General features: G+C 49.7%; 1 protein-coding gene across 1 annotated transcript in view; it reads left to right on the top strand.

Moving 5' to 3' along the window:
- Positions 1–15818, top strand: part of PLPBP (pyridoxal phosphate binding protein) — a 416942-nt gene that overhangs the window by 315871 nt on the left and 85253 nt on the right. The window contains exon 7 of the mRNA XM_069617960.1: positions 5351–5449. Coding sequence (XP_069474061.1) covers positions 5351–5449 — 99 coding nt within the window. The remainder of the gene's footprint in view (positions 1–5350; positions 5450–15818) is intronic.

Here is a 15818-nt window from a genome sequence, read left to right as displayed (position 1 = left end):
ATTAAGTCTTGATCATTTGGAATTAAATCCTCAAAACGTACTGACTTTTTTTGACTATTCTGGATATTTTAAACATTTACCACTATTCAGAAATATGGCTCTTCTCCAGCATGGGGTCTGGTATGGATTCACATGCTCAAGAAATATTGTATGTCAGGTTGGGATCCTCGGTAAAAGAAAAACTGTTCACTTTCAGTTACAATTTGTATTTCACTTTTAAACCAATGACTGTTTTCTGGGTCATACTGCCCCATCCAATGGCAGTCCTCTCCCCAAGCTCCTCCTCTGGCAGCTATCTTCAGATTGTTATTGCACGCTTCAGTTTTGGGAGTCTTTGAGTTTGCTATGTGAGCTACTTTTATGTTTTGTCATGTTTTTTAATGGAAAAGGGTTCTGTTTTTGTTCCAAAAGAGCCTGTGTGCTCTTTTCTCCATCTGCCGACAGCGGGGATCCATTGTCAGTGAATTTCAGCGCCGCTCAAGGGCGAAGATCGTTGAAGCTTCCAGAATGAACGGTGAGGCCATCAGGCCTACTTGGCACCCTCCGACCATGACTGAGGAGAAAGAAGGAAGATCCTTCTTAAAGTACTGCACCAAGTGCGGGCTGCGGAATGTATTTGTTGAGGACAAGCACCTGTAATGCTACTAATGTCTGCATCCAGACCACAAGAAAGGAGAATGCGAGATATGCCTCGGCTTCTCCAAGAAGACAAAGGATGGGTGCAGTGGATTGGCAGCGTGGCTGAACGGCAAAGCCTCTGCCCAGTGCTCCGAGCAGGCTCATGACTCACCCAGGACTGGCCGGTCCGAGGAGCGGTCTTGTGAGTCCTTTGAGGCCGCATCATCCGTGGGGGCCCAAGAACCGCCACTCTGGGTCCACCGGGGTAGTTGCGCAAGTGTGTCCTGCGGTGGACAGGGCACGATTGACATCACCATCCGCCTCCATTTGCAGCCGGCAATCGAGCTCCTTCTCGAAAAGGAAATCGTCCAACCTGGCTAAGCTGCGGGAGAAGCCTGAGAAGCCACAGACGGAGGAGAAGGCCGAACTGCCCAAGAAGGCCCCATCGGGGCAGGATAAGTCTTCCTCGACGATATAGCTGTTGGTGGTTGCTCTTATGAAGGCAAAGGGGGCTGAACCTGTGAAGGTAGCCCCGGCAGTGCAGAAGGTACCCTGCCCCAGAGGCATAAAACCATTGCAGTGACTTTGGTGAAGTCTGCTGGCACGCCGGAGAAAGGAGCTGTGGTACAAGCTGGGTCCCATTTCCTCCCTGACTACAAGAAATGGAGGCCATCACTCAGGAAGGAGAGGTAGAGTCCGATCACGCCATCAGTGGCGCTGGACATTGCTTATACAGGGTTCCGGCATTTGGAAACAGTGTCTACATTCATCGCCAAGGCTGGATGAAGGCCACCAATTTCTGCCAGGTGGTCCAAGCAAAGGTACTGGACATGCCTTTTGACAGAGAATCTTTTTGGGAAGGTAGTCGAAGAGTCACTACAGGCCATCAAGGTGGATACGGAGACTGCCCGTTCCGTGGGCACGTTCCAGTAACACTGCTCTTCTTTTTGCTCCTCCAGAGGAAAGTCAAGCAGGTCTTCGAAAGGTTTCTCCTCATCGTACCATCAGCCTTCCAGATCCATGACTCAGGAAGCCTACAGAGGCCGCTCCGGGGCCTATGCTGGCAGAGGACAGGGTGCCGGTGCTGAAGCAAGCCTGAACTGGCCAGGATGTCGGTCCCCCACCCGTGCACCCCGGTGCGAGGCTGGCTGGGTACCGACTGATAAGGTTAGTCAGCAAGTGTTAAAAGATCACCACCGACAGATGGGTGCTGGACCCTCTCGCCCAAGGACATACCCTGGAGTTTCAGCACAGGTGTCTGCGGATCCCTCTGGTGGCCCGTCAGGAGCAGCATATCCCTCGGGTCTTAGAGGAGGTATGGGCCATGCTACAAAAAGGGGCGCTAGAGCTAGTCCCCCAGCGACTCCAGTGCTCCAGAGTCTATTCCAGATACTTTTTGGTCAGAAAGACTGGGGGCTTGAGGCCCATTCTAGACCTACGACATCTGAACAAGTACCTCAAGTCTCCAAAATTCAGGACGGTCACGTTGCAACACGTGCTCAGCCAACTAGAAACAGGAGACTTCATGACATCGCTGGATCTAGAGGATTCCTGCTTCCACATCCCCATTCACAGGAAGCACCGAATGTTTCTATGCTTCTTAGTGCAGGGTCAGCACTACCAGTTCAAGGCCCTACCTTTTTGTCTTGAAGTCGGCTCCCAGAGTGTTCACGAAGTGCCTTGCACGGGTGGCGTCCCATCTGCGTCTACAGGGGATAGATGTATACCCGTACTTGGTCGATTAGCTCACCCGGGCCCGATCACGAGTGCTGGCCGTCGGACACACAGAAGCAACCGTCAAGCTGCTGACGGATCTAGGATTCTCCATCCATTATCCAATGTCCTGCTTAACACCATCTCAGAACAAGCTGTTCCTAGGAGCCAGACTCTATACTGTGTGCTGCCTCGCTTCACCCTCGGAGGAGAGGGTAGCGGCCATTCAGGGGAAGGTGCAGCGGCTGTTGGTGATGAAGACGGCCATGGTGCAAACCATCAAGTCATTGCTCGGCATGATGCCGTCCTGCATTTTCCCTCATCCGGCTCTGCAAGTTGCGGATGCGTCCTCTTCAGGAGTTCCTGGACACTCGCTGGATACAAGTGTCCGGAAGCTTCGCGGACAAGATCACGCTGGGCGACTAATTCCGTCGGGCGATAACGCTGGGCGACTAGTTCCGTCGGGCGATAAGGTAGTGGGGCGTCCGCTCCAACATCACCTGGGGCACAGGGTTTAAGACCCTCCATTCCAGGAACAGTCACCACGGATGCTTACCTCGAAGGCTGGGGAGCCCACACTGGGCATCTGTATGCCATAGGCCTGTGGCTGCCGGAGGAGAAGGATCTCCATATCAACATCCTGGTGCTACTGGCAGTGTTCTGGGCCCTCAAGCTATTCCTTCCATCTCTGAAGGGCAAGGTGGTGTGGATCTTCAAACACCACACCACCACAATGTTCTACATCAGGAAACGGGGGGGGAGGGAAACTCTGTCCCCAGTGCTCTCCAAGGAAGCACATGACTTTTGGCGCTATGCAGTTTAGAAGTGATTTTCCTCGTCCCTCTTCACACGGCAGGAGTCGAGAACACCATTGCAGACTCCCTCCGCAGGGAGTTTCGCTCCTGCCATGAGTGGGAACTTCGGCAGCACCAGGTGGACCGCATCTTTGCCAAGTGGGGCAGGCCCCAGATTGATCTGTTTGCGACGGCGGCAAACTCCAAATGCCAGAGGTTTGCCAGCAGATTCTATCAACTGAGGAGCCTGGGGGACGCGTTCTTTCCCCTGGGAAGGGATGTTTCTGTAGGGGTTTCCTCCGTTGCCTCTCCTGCTAAGAGTCATCAACACACTCACAGTGCCAGTGCAGGATGATACTTTTCGGCCCAGCATGGCCGAGGCATATTTAGTATCTGGACCTCCTCGGCCTGTCAGCGTCGCCTCCGGTCAAGTTGCCAGTGGTTCTGTATCTTCTCACCAGGGAAGGAGGCGCGATTCTGCCTCACGAACCAGAATCGCTGAACCCGAGACCTTGGCTCTTGCAGCCCTATAGTTTGGAGGTTATGAGTTGCCGACTGGCTGCAGGGAGGGCCTCCCCAAGGCCAGGGCGTTGTCGACTTTGAAGTGCTACGGTCACAAGTGGAAGCGTTTTGCTATGTGGTGCCGGTCGCAGAAGATTACCCCTCCGACGGGTCACGGCTCTGCAGATTCTTCCATACTTGCTATCCTTGGCCAAGGCCGGACTGGCGCACGCCTCTGTCAAGGTGCATCTGGCGGCTATCTCCCGCTACACCAGGTCTCCAGGAAGGTCTTCACTCTGGCCTCATCGACTAGTCAGGAGTTCCTAAAAGGACTTATTCACTCTTTCCCGCTGGTGAAGGCTCCTGCCCCAGCGTGAGAACTAAATGTGGTTCTGATGAGGCTCATGGCGGGGCCCCCTTTGAGCCTATGCATTCGGCCCCTCAAGTTCCTCTTGTGGAAAACGGCTTTCCTTGTGGCCATCACCTCCGCCAGGAGGGTGGGTGAGATACAGGCCCTATCCTGCAAACAGCCATACCTGACTTTCCACAAATCGAGGGTGGTGCTGCAAATGCACCCCTCTTTCATGCCAAAGGTTTTGTCGGAATTTCACCTCAACGAGCCTTTGATGTTACCTGTTTTTTATTTCCCGAAATCTTCATCGCCGGCTGAAAGGGCCTTGCACTCGCTGGACGTTGCCCGTGCCCTGAAGTTCTATGTCGCACACACACACATTTCTGAAGGACTTCACAGCTGTTCGTGAACTTTTGTCCTGTGAACCACGGGAAGGCCTTGTCCAAGGCTTCCATCTCAAGGTGGCTCTCTGGCGGCATCATGTACGGTCATCGGTTGCGAAGCCGACCGCTGCCCGGCCGTCCGAGAGCCCACTCCACCAGAGTGATCACTGCGACGATGGCTTCCTGGCTGTTGTGCCCCTTCTGGGAGGAGGGGCTTGCGGAGAGGACTGTCATTGAATGGGGGCAGTATGACCCAGAAAACAGTGATTGGTTTATAGGAGAAATACAGTTTGTAAGGGAAAATGATACTGTTTTTCTTTTACAGAGGATTCCCAAGCTGACGACAGGGAATATTTCTCAAGTATGTGAATCCATGCTAGACCCATGCTGGAGAACAATAGTTACAGGTAAGTAACTTGTTCCTTACTCTGCAATGTGTTTTATATCGAAAACCTCTGGCCATATTGAACTGTGATCTGTGTTCTTTTCTTTTCAGAGTACTTTTCTCATGGTGTAATTTGTTGCCTTTGGATATTTTGAGTTGGCCCCTAATTGTTTTCTCTTTTGGCGGTTACTTATTTAAGAAGTATTTGTCCTTTGTTTTTCTATCTCTATTCATTTAAAAAAAAATGGTATGGCTTTTGAGCATTTCACATGAGTTACAGTTCATATTTAAACACATTTCTGTATCCAGCTCTGCATCTAGTGTCACACTTCTTCTGTGTTGACCTCACTAGTTAAGAATGAATACTTTATCTATATTTGTTTTTTCTGGGTAACTGTCCAATTTTAGTCAATATTACTATTGGCTCAGATTTCAAAATTGCACACCCCACCTAAAATCCATATATAAAAATAAAGTCAAAGGTGGGAAGTGCATTATGTGTATTTATAATCCGGGCAGCATGCTGGAAGACAGAAGAGTGGTGTGACAGTCCCAGACATTCTCATAGTGTTGTCATTCTTTAATCTGCCTTTCATACCATCAGATGCTGTTGTCCTTGCGGGAAGAAGTCTGTGACCAAATAAAACTACCACGAGAGAAGGTGGAGTTGAGTATGGGAATGTCCGGTGATTTTGAGCATGCAGTGAGTATCCTTTTTTTAACAATTATTCTCCTTATATTTCATTATACAAATGTATCCTCTTGTGACGCCCTTCGACATTTGGTGACTATTGGCTCATTCTGAATTTGTCTCCTAGACTATACTTCTGCCACGAGGACCTGCACTTTTTAGTTTCCTGTTTTTTTCCCAGACTGATTTACTGATGATTTTCATGGATGGGGCTGAAAATGACGCTGTGATGTGCCCCGTCCCTTGGCTGCTTACACAGGTAGCTGAGTGCTTACCTAGCTGGTGGTAGAGCGTGTCTTTGCGAATGGTGGAATACAGCCTGTTAAATCACTGGGGATCCTAGAGGGTGCTCCTCAATTGAAGGTCCAATGTGGGTTTTACAGCTTTTGTGTTAAAGGGAACTGATGGAGCCTATACCGGTTTCTAAAGGTGTGGGTAGAGTGAAAAACCTGAGTGTTTTTCCCTTCCCACTCCCGGGGGATCGTCCAAACAGGTGGCCCAGGCAGGGCAATCACTCTTGGATCCCGACCCTGGGAGCGCACTAGCGAGGGAGGATCCCCTCGGTGGAGGGTCTCCTGGCATTGGGGAGGGATTACCCAAAGGTGAGACATGGTATGCCCCTTTCCAAACACCGCCCTACCCGACACTCCCTCATCCTCTATGGCATATTGTGTGCCCACTACCTGTTTTCTTCTGTTTTCTCCTTGTTCAAAACATCACAGCACCATCTGAACTGAGAAAATACATCCAGAGGCACTCTACCCTTTTCAAGAATGTCCCGTTAACAAAGTCAGGCGAAGTCAGGCACTGAACGAATTAGCAAGCCACCTGAAGCCTGTTAATACTCCTTGTGTATAAAAGGAGTAGCCGCTTGAGAGAACGAGTTTGAACCCGAGAAGGAACCCGAAGCAGAGGCCGAGTGAGCAGGTAGCTGGAAGGGCCTGAGCACCTCGAGTTCTACTGTCGGAGAATGGAGCACTGAGACGCTGATAGCCCGTGCCTGGACTGGGCTATAAAAAGCGTGACGAGAGAGCTGATCTATAAGGAGCAGTCCTTGAAAGGTGCTCCTTTCCCTGGGCTAGCAAGGCTGCCCAGGAGTGTCTGAGGGGCGAGTGAGGAGTCCCTGACCTTGACACGATGAGACCGCAACAGCTACGCTGATCACAATGAGTGAGTTCAAAGGCAGACCGGTTTAGTGAAAGACGCAAAGCGCAAGAGAATTTGTTGCAAGGGAAGGACAAGCGTAGGAGGAAAAGACGCTCTGAAGAGGAAGCTTCAATTGTCCATTGTGTACTGTAATGTGCAAACTATGGAATGAAAGTGAAGGAAACAAAGTAAAAGAGCGGTCGCGTGTACCTTTACACGTTGTCGAAAGACTGTTATAGTCAAACTTACTCTCAGAGTGCAGGGGGGCTGTGCGAAGCTCGAAGTAGAAGCTAATGGAAAGCATGAGGGGTGCTGTGCAAGACGGGAACAGTGAGCTGAAACCCAGAGCAGAGACAACAAGAAAGCAAATAAGTTATAGTGCCTTGGGCAAAACCCTGTTGATGAACTGTGATTAGTTTTGACGAGGGGAACAACCATAGAAAGGTGTTGGAGTGGTTACGCATAGAGCGAACTGAACTGTGCGCATTCGAAAGTCTCTGATACGAAGAATTGGCGAAGTGTTAAAGTTGTGGAATTGTTGGGGAAGGGAAACCCCTATTGAATCAAGAGAATCTTGCGCAAAGCCTACAGAGTGAACTTTATGAAACTGTGGTGCAAGATGGAATTGTGGTCCAAGATGGAAGGCATTGGAGGTGTGTTATGAAAGTGTGAACTTTGAAAGTCGAGGAAATGAAACCATGTGAAAAGTGAAGCCTGTTGTGAGATAACTGAACTTTGTTGCCCAGATGAAGTCTTTGTCTGTTGATCCCAGGTTTTATAAGCTTGGGCAAGGAACTGTGGGACAGCGCCAATATTGTATGATGAACATTGAGAAGAAAGCTGTCGAACACCTGCAGTGCTATCCTGATAATATTTGCTACACCCCCTTTTGTGTTGTCCAAATCTCTACGCAGTATCTTTCCAGACAGTGAGGGCAGACATAGGTTAGACACAGACATTCTTTTGATTTGGACTGACAGACTTTGGACTATTCTTTTTCTTTTATGGTCGAGACTACTCCCATGTTGTATAGGGCAAGTTAGGCATTCATCCCAACCCCTTATCTTAAATAAAGGTTTTTTAAACGGATTCCTCGTGTCCGTGTCTATCGTCACCATGCCAGTCTCACAGTAGGATAAGCTAAGAGCAGATGTCTCTGTATGCCTAAGTGGTGTATGTATTCCTTAAATGAACCACAGCCAGTTGTTGCCTTGGAAATAGCCCAGGAAGGTTTGAGTGTGGCAGCCACCAGTGATTGTGTGGCTGAAAATTTGAATGGATACAGAATGCTGATTGGAAGCAGGGTTTGTGCTCCCACTTCCAGTCCTGAAACATGCGAAGAACTCCAAACTAAAGATGATCATGTGAAGCCTTGCTGCTTCAATTTTCAAGACCTTTTTGACATGAAACTCTGCCTTTGGTTACCGAAATTGGGAGGCCAGAGGGAATAGACGGCTCAATGCCCCTTTCCCCTAAAAATGCTGAACAGCTGACTTGAAAGCCACCCCCTGTTCCATGAAAAGCATTGCAGCTCACCTCTGCGCTGATCAATTATGAAGAGTAGAAGCACTATAAAGCTCAGACTGCCCATGGCCTATCTTTACAAAACAGAGATATTAAAGAAATGACAAGTTTTCTTGGGACTCAGGTGGAGTTGTCCTTCTTACCTGATCCCCAGCCACTGGAAGATGCCTGCTCCTTTCAGGTACCAGAATTGTAACATTTGCCGACCGCACCATGGCCTAGACATAACTGTGTCCGCCTTCCAGTTCTGCACCCACTCTACAGGGTCAGTTGACGTCCTGCATGCTTGCAGCCCTTTGTCACAACCAGAGTTGTTGCAGAGAAACCAAATACCAGAGCCCCCACACAAGAGAACCTTTCCCCTTCAAATTGTTGTCAACTAGCGTTTCCCTGTTATGAATACTGGCCTATGCAAATGAACCCCATTCATAACTTTGCTCCATATCTTTAACATTCAGACTGTGATGAAGTGACCACATGGACATCATCACATTGATTTGGAGATGCCAGCCCCATATCCATGAGACCAGCGGTATCACCAGACCAAGTCACACAGTTCTATTTGGAAAGCCCAAACTCTTGAAACAAGACTCCAGAATTCCACCTTCTTCTGCTGCAAACTCTAAACCGTCCCTGGAAGAGTAAACTACAGATTGAGGATGGGGAAAATCATGGAGAAATCGAGTCCAGGTCTCGGGAGCCTGAGGGATGGGGAGGGACAAAGTGTAATTTGGGTGTACCTGGTGGAAGAGATGGACTCTGTAATTCCTCTTTCCCACGAAAGGAAAACCCTGACTGGATTGATGAATTTACTGGTTTGGTTTTGTGAAGACCGGTGTACCCCAGAGTAGCACTTTTTTAGCCCCCACAAAGGACCTTTCTTGAAGAAACTGCACACCTTCCCAAGTTGATATTCAGAGTGAAAAGTGCAAACCTACCCAACCGGTAAACCAGTAGGTTTTAGTTTAACTAGATATCCCCGGGGGCGTCTGGAAGGCTCTGAGATCTGTAACCCTGGATGCGTAGTTGCCCAGTGCTGAATAATGAATCTTAGTTATTTGTAGGGTGAGCTATCTGTCCTGTGTTTCTTGTGCAGGGGTGCTTGACTTTTGTTGGCGAGCTGCCCGAGTTGCTTCACTGGTGCAGTACACCTTCCTTGGGCCCAGGCCTGCTATGACCCCGAATCTGCTGGTAGGCAGATAGGTTTATTAATTGTAAGTCTTTGTCCTGTTTATGGTGGTAATTCATTAATGTCTTTATCTCCTTATTTTCAGGTGCGAAGGTCTAAATGCTGCAGTGCTGGATGGAGAGGCACGTTTCTAGGTAAGAGAAAGCGCGAAGCGCAGCGCCTTTATTGTCTTTTAAAGCTAGCCTGTGTTTTCTTCTTCTCCTCACAGGCCGCTGTGGTGCTGCGAGTGGATGAGAGCACGATGAAAAAACAGGCCTCCAGAATCTGTTACGGTAGTACAGCGCTGTGCGGTTGTTTATTATTGAAAGTGAACCTGAATATGTCTCCTTTTCCTCTGCAGATGTTGCTGTGGTGCTCTGGATGGAAGCGTGGCATAGCGCGATGGAATTCAGGTAAGACTGATGGAATTCAATGTTTTGGAAGCAAGCGTTCTAATATTGTTTTTCCCTTTCTTGTTATTGCAGGTCACAATGTTCGAACAGCAGCTGTGGTAGCGGTTCGCCTGAAGTCCTTAAGCTAGTACTCACAGGTGAGTGATGTTTCTTCTTCTCTCGGTTTCCACAGATTGCAGCCCAGTTGAGATGCTGAGTGCTGGATGTTGTTTTCTCAGGTAAGACAAAATAATCTTGTTCTTGTTCTTGCAGGATTACAGGAAGATGCTGAAGACCAGGAGCTGAACACGGTGAGCGTCATGCTGCTGGTTGCAGAATAACACGAAGCGTGTTCTGCAGTCAGGGTGTGGTTTATATAGCCCAGGTAAAATAGTACCAGGGAAAGTAGTTCCAGGCCTGCCACACCCAAAACACTAGACCACATGGCTTGGTTCTTAGAACTAGACTGTGTGGGTGCTTCCATGTTGGATGTACATAAATGGGACCCAGGACTGGCTCCAGGAGCCCTTTTGCAGTGGTTTTAAGGCCTTCAGGGTTCTGGTGGAAGCCTGCTTGTGCCACAACTTGTGCCCTCTCACAGTGGTCATGACAGTGGGAGGCTGTAGGAAAGATGAGCTATGATTCACAGGACTCATGTCTTGGACAGATCCCCACCAAACTACAGGTAAGAGACCTGGTTCTTCAGCCTCCCCAATCCTCGAGGAGGAAGGCTCAGCACACACTCGCCTATGGTCTACATGAGTCTGCAACATTGAATTATTAAGATGAAGCTTCCAAAACAGACCTGGTGAGGAAGCAGTAGCTACCACCCATCCAAAGTAGATAACATTCTGGGCCTCAAAGTGGCAGTGACTGCCTTTCGTAAAGACTTTATCTGGGGTGTGGCAGGTTTACACAGTCTGCCTCCTTCCCCATCACTGACCCTGCTTAGACCGGTCATAACTGCTCTAGCCCATCAGGCTACAGACATTAGAGGTAAGACTTAATAACCAACTTCAAATGGATTGGGTCCTGTAAAGCAACTGGAGGTGGGGGTCTGTACTTCTGCTGCTCTCTATTGGGTAGAGGAGAGGCAGAGAGGACCCCAGCCAAGAGTCTCTTATTGGTACATGGTCGAGCAATCACGGCCTATTTTAGGAGGTGATGCGGGCTAGTTCTTAAGTACAGTGTGGTCCCCAAGCACCCACAAAGGAATGTCCGCACACTGTATTAGTTAAAACAGTCTTTATATAATTAATATTCAAGGTTATATACAATATCACGATAACTCACTTTGTACTCGGTTATCTATAATGGCAAATATACAGTTCTACATGGTACCACAATTACTATTGGATCGCTTTAAAGTGCATCAACTGTACGGTTAAACGTCAAACAAATCAGTTCGTAAAGGAAACCAACAATAGATATGAGGAAAGCAGTTGGTTGGAACAATTGGCAGAATACTGGCAATGCTGCCGAGACATAGTTTTGTGTGGAGATCCCCCCCACCTGGGCAACCTGTAAGAGATCTCACAAGCCCAGTCCATATATTGTTCACAAGAGACTTTCCAATAGTTCTGAAACCGCAAAGTACCTGGCGTTGTAGCATTCCTCGTCGTGGAATCAACGGCCCTTCTTGAGTGCCCTCCCTTTAAGGCAGGAGTCACAGGTCATCGAACATCCGACGGATAACAGGGTGAACTATGACGGTGAAGTGGCAGCTTCTTCCCTAGCGGTGCTCATCGACGGGGAATCTTAAACGTCCTGCAAGGAAGAGGCATGCAGGGCACCTCAGTGTCGATAGTTCTGGACCGCAAAGAGTTTGAAGAACTGTGGCCCAGCAAGGGTGTTGAGTCGTCGGCGTCTCTGTGGTCTTTGGGTGGTGGGAAACCCACCAGCTGATGCTCCTCAGTGTGTCGACGGCCTGGCCTCCTCCGGTGGGATAAGGCGGGCGGTGGTGCAGACGAGAGCATCCTTGGATTGAAAGTTCTTAGGCAACGGGAGCACGGTTGCTCCGGTCGGCGTTGGTGGACAACAGTCCGGGTGCTTCTCTTTGAGATTCCGCGGCAGTCCCCGTCTCTGGTCGGCAGCCTGTCGTAGGTCTGTCTACCAGGGAGCTTTGGCAAAGATCAGCTGGTGCACGATGGTCCCTCGTAGCTCGGGAATAGGGTGCCTTACCAGGTCCTCTCTGGGTCAGTCCTTGGAGAGACAGCAGCGTTCAGATTGGTGAAGAAGAGCAACGGCAATTCTTCTCTTCCAGCAGGGCTTCAAGAGTAAGCTTCAGTTTCACTCCAATTACTCTTCGTAGGTTGGACTTCAGCTGAACACGATTCCTAGCAGTGAGAGGTCCCCGGATATACTGTTGATCGCCATTCATTCTGCAGGGTCACACTTCAGCAGCCAATCACTACAAAAGGCATTCAGCAGTCGGTCAGCTAATCAGGCACATGGTGCATTCAGGCTATTCTTCTCCATCCAGACACTCATCCCACAGAATGTGGGTTTGGACAAGTACCACGCCATTCAACACTACACACTGCATTCATACCAGTTTCGGCCAGGGCTGTCCCAGTCATTCTGTCAAACACCAGATACCAGACATCGACAACAAGAAGTGCATATTCGTCACACACTCCATTCACCCAGGTCCCACCCACAGGTGTACCCGCAACATACGGTCGTTGGGAAAGCTCCAGCCAGTCTGGTCGGCACTTACCCACACTACCATATATGGAACTTCCACCCAACAGCCAGTCAGGGGCAAGGGACAAAGTCGGAGCGTCCCGGGACTTCGGGAAGATCAAGGTAACGGGCGATGGAAGGCAAGAGGCCACGGGGGGCCATCTTGTCTCCATCAGGAATCTACCGATTCCACGGACAAGGCCTGGGCATCCCAAAATGGAGGACGCTCAGGGCACCAGTCAATTCAGCACGGAGCTGCCACCAGCCCGTACCCTGCTCTGGGGGCCACACACCGGTGCCCAAAAACATACACTAGGGGCACAGGGTTGTACCCCCACCCATGGGTGCCATAAGGGTACCCCATGGGTCTGTACACCAAACCAAAAGAGAGCTGCCCCGCCAGGAGTCCCACATGAACTCCTGCGTGGAAAACACGACACAACACACGATAAAAAGCAGTAAAGGACAAGGATACGGAGGCCCTGTCCCTCCGATGCATTTCCAGCATCACAGGTCCTCCCACGTATTCCTCATCTTTAGCGATCGTCCCTTCCAGCTTTAGCTACTTCCGGGAAAAAAAAATCAGCAGAGGGCGCTGTGCGTCGATGTGGTCAACTCTATGTCCCTCGAGGGCTTCCATCTCGGGCTCGACATCGTCGGTATATATAGCACATGCAGCACCTGTTGGCTTCAGTTCTGTTTTTCTGCATTAGCTAACGCTTCGAGAAATATGGTGCGCTTCGAAAAAACTGCGACATCGAGATAGATGGCCTCATCATAGACGCCTTCATCCCCGAAGACCGGGTTCAAAAAGTGTCAAGACTGCAGTGCCAAAATGTCACTCACTGACCCTAATGGGGTGCGTCTGTGGTGCCTTGGCGTGGAGCACAGAACGGGGGACTGTGGCTCCTGCCAGTCCATGACCGGCAAGGCTCTGAAAGAGCGTAAAGGGACATTAGCAGCGGGTAGGCCCTCTACTAAATCCCCCTCAACAACACCATCAAAAATGATCATCCGATGAGTCGCGTGGCGACTCTCCGTGAAGGAAAAGATTGAAAAAGCGGTCATGCTCTAGGAGTGGGTCTCGCCATTCTTAGTCTTCCAGGAAGACAAAAAAAAGGCGCTGTAGGTCACCTTTTTGAGCTCCTCCGATTCTTCTCCAGAGAGAATTATTGCATGTCCAACAAAATCTTCGACTCCTTTACAAGGTAGAGTTCAGGCAGAAAATGCTAAAGATTTTCGAGAAGGAGGCCCTGTCCTCCCGCGAAAGAAAAAGAAGAAAGCCATGCTCCTGTCGTGCTGCATAATGCTGACAAGGGTTAAGGCTAAATCCTGCACGTCCTCAAGCTCGGGACACAAGCCAGAGGACCATCGAGAACCTTTGAGGTCTCGACTCGATGAAAGAAAATGTCGACGACTCCATCAAGTCGAGGTACAAGTCCTTTGAGGGCTCAGGCGGTGCATAAGTCGTCGAAGAAATCATCGGCATCAAAATCGACGCCTTTGGGCTTGAAGTCATCTTTGCCCTTAACCACTTAAGAAGTGTAAACATCCTGTAAACCCATGCCTAGAAAGGATTTCTACAAATTTGTATCCATCGAACCACGACACCCCACCTTTTGGTTTGGATTTTGGCACTCCCAATACCCTGAATCCCTTATTTCAGAAGAATCTAGGCTAAGAGACTTTTATGAAAACCTTCAGTCTGCAACAGGAATTGACAACTTGTTTGGCAGACCAGACCCGGCAAACCATGCAGATGTCTCTAACAGGCAACATATGACCAGAGTCATTGACTTTCTGGGATGGGCCAGACCTGCTCCTCCATTCGAGCAAGACGCCCTGACTGACATTGTTGACAAAGGTCCACAGAAGGATCCTGCAGTTCCTCCTCATGTTGCCCTCCAAAAAAAGGGTTATGGCGAATTGGGAGGCTCCTGAGTCAAGTCCTGCGGTGAAATAAGAATCTCACCAAAATGTACAGGCCTTCAAGTAGTGACCCTGACTACTTGTTGAAGCACCCTACACTAGAAATCCTGGTAGTTCAGGCAGCAACGTCTACATCCAAACAGGCTGCATTCCCAACCATCCCACCTGATAGCGACAATAAGCGTTTTGACGCTTGGGCAAGTAAGGTGCTTTCTCTCGGGAGCATGGCTCTTAAGTCTGCAAATGCCACCTGCGCACTAGCAAAATTTGCATTCACCCTCTGGGACTGCATAGCTATGGCGGCTGATCATATTCCCAAAGGGGAAGAAAGAGACGGCTTCCTGAATATTGTAAGAAACGGAAAGGAGGCTATGTGTAAGTCTCTGCAATCAGGACTGGACTTTGATGATGGCATCAGTAGAGCCATGGTGGTGATACTGAGATGCACAGGTTTGCGTGGTTGAGGAAGTCGGGATTTGCCCCGGACGTGCAGTCTAGACTCCTCAACGTGCCCTTTGCTGGCACTCATCTGTTTGGCAGCAAGCCTGACAAAAGCCTGGAGAAGCTGCAGACCTCAAAGGCGGCAGACAAATCCCTTGGTACCGCTATCAGGCAGCCACAACCATCTCACTCCATTGGATCGTGTAGGAAGGGTAGGTCCTTTCGCTTTTACTCCTCAGTTGGAAGGGCGAGGGGACTGGCTAGTCAAAGGGGCCAAAGAATCCCTCATGGTGGATGAGGGAGGTGTGCCAAGTCTGCCCAAGCAACAGCTACTTTACCATCAGCCGCTGCTTCAGCCATCTCAAAACCTCTTAACCTGCACGGCCCAGTGGGTGGCAGACTTGCTGCATCTGCAAGAATGGCAGGGTATTGCATTGGAAACAGTACCCCAGGGTTATTACCTCCCCTTTCTTAAAAGGCCCCGGGACCATCCACTGTGGAGCCAGTCGTTCAAAGTTCCAGATCTGTTCCTTGTGCAGGAAATGTTGAGCGTGCTAGTGAAAGGTGCTATAGAACCAGTACCTGTAACGGAGAGGAACAAAGGGTGGCACGCTCCTTCTTTTCTAATCTTCAAGAAGGACGGAGGATTGAGGCCTATTTTGGACTAGATGCTTCAACAAGTTCCCCAGGAAGAACAAGTTCAAGATGATTACCCTTTCTCAGATCTTTCAGGCCATCCAGCTTCAGGAATGGATGGTGTCATTGGACCTTCAGGATGCTTACTTTCATGTGCCAATCCATCACAAGCTCAGAAAAGTACCTGAGATTTTCCGTTAGTGATTCTCATCATCCGTTTCGAGTTCTGCCATTCGGGCTGACCGCCGCCCCAAGGGTTTTCACCAAGTTGATGGCGGCGGTGGCAGCCAGTCTCACGAGAGGGTGGATTCACGTCTACCCCTACGTGGATTATTGGCTGATCAGGGCTTGCTCTACCGAACAAGCCCTGGAACATCTCGGCATAACCTGCCACCCTCTCCGCACACTGGACTTCTCCCTCAATTACAAGAAGTCCAACATGATACCATCTCAGACTCCA

Source organism: Ambystoma mexicanum, chromosome 10 (assembly GCF_040938575.1).
Source record: "Ambystoma mexicanum isolate Mex_15411 chromosome 10, UKY_AmexF1_1, whole genome shotgun sequence".
NCBI classification, from domain to species: Eukaryota; Metazoa; Chordata; class Amphibia; order Caudata; family Ambystomatidae; genus Ambystoma; species Ambystoma mexicanum.
The sequence above is the reverse complement of the archived record's forward strand: the minus strand, read 5'-3'. Positions and strand labels throughout refer to the sequence as shown.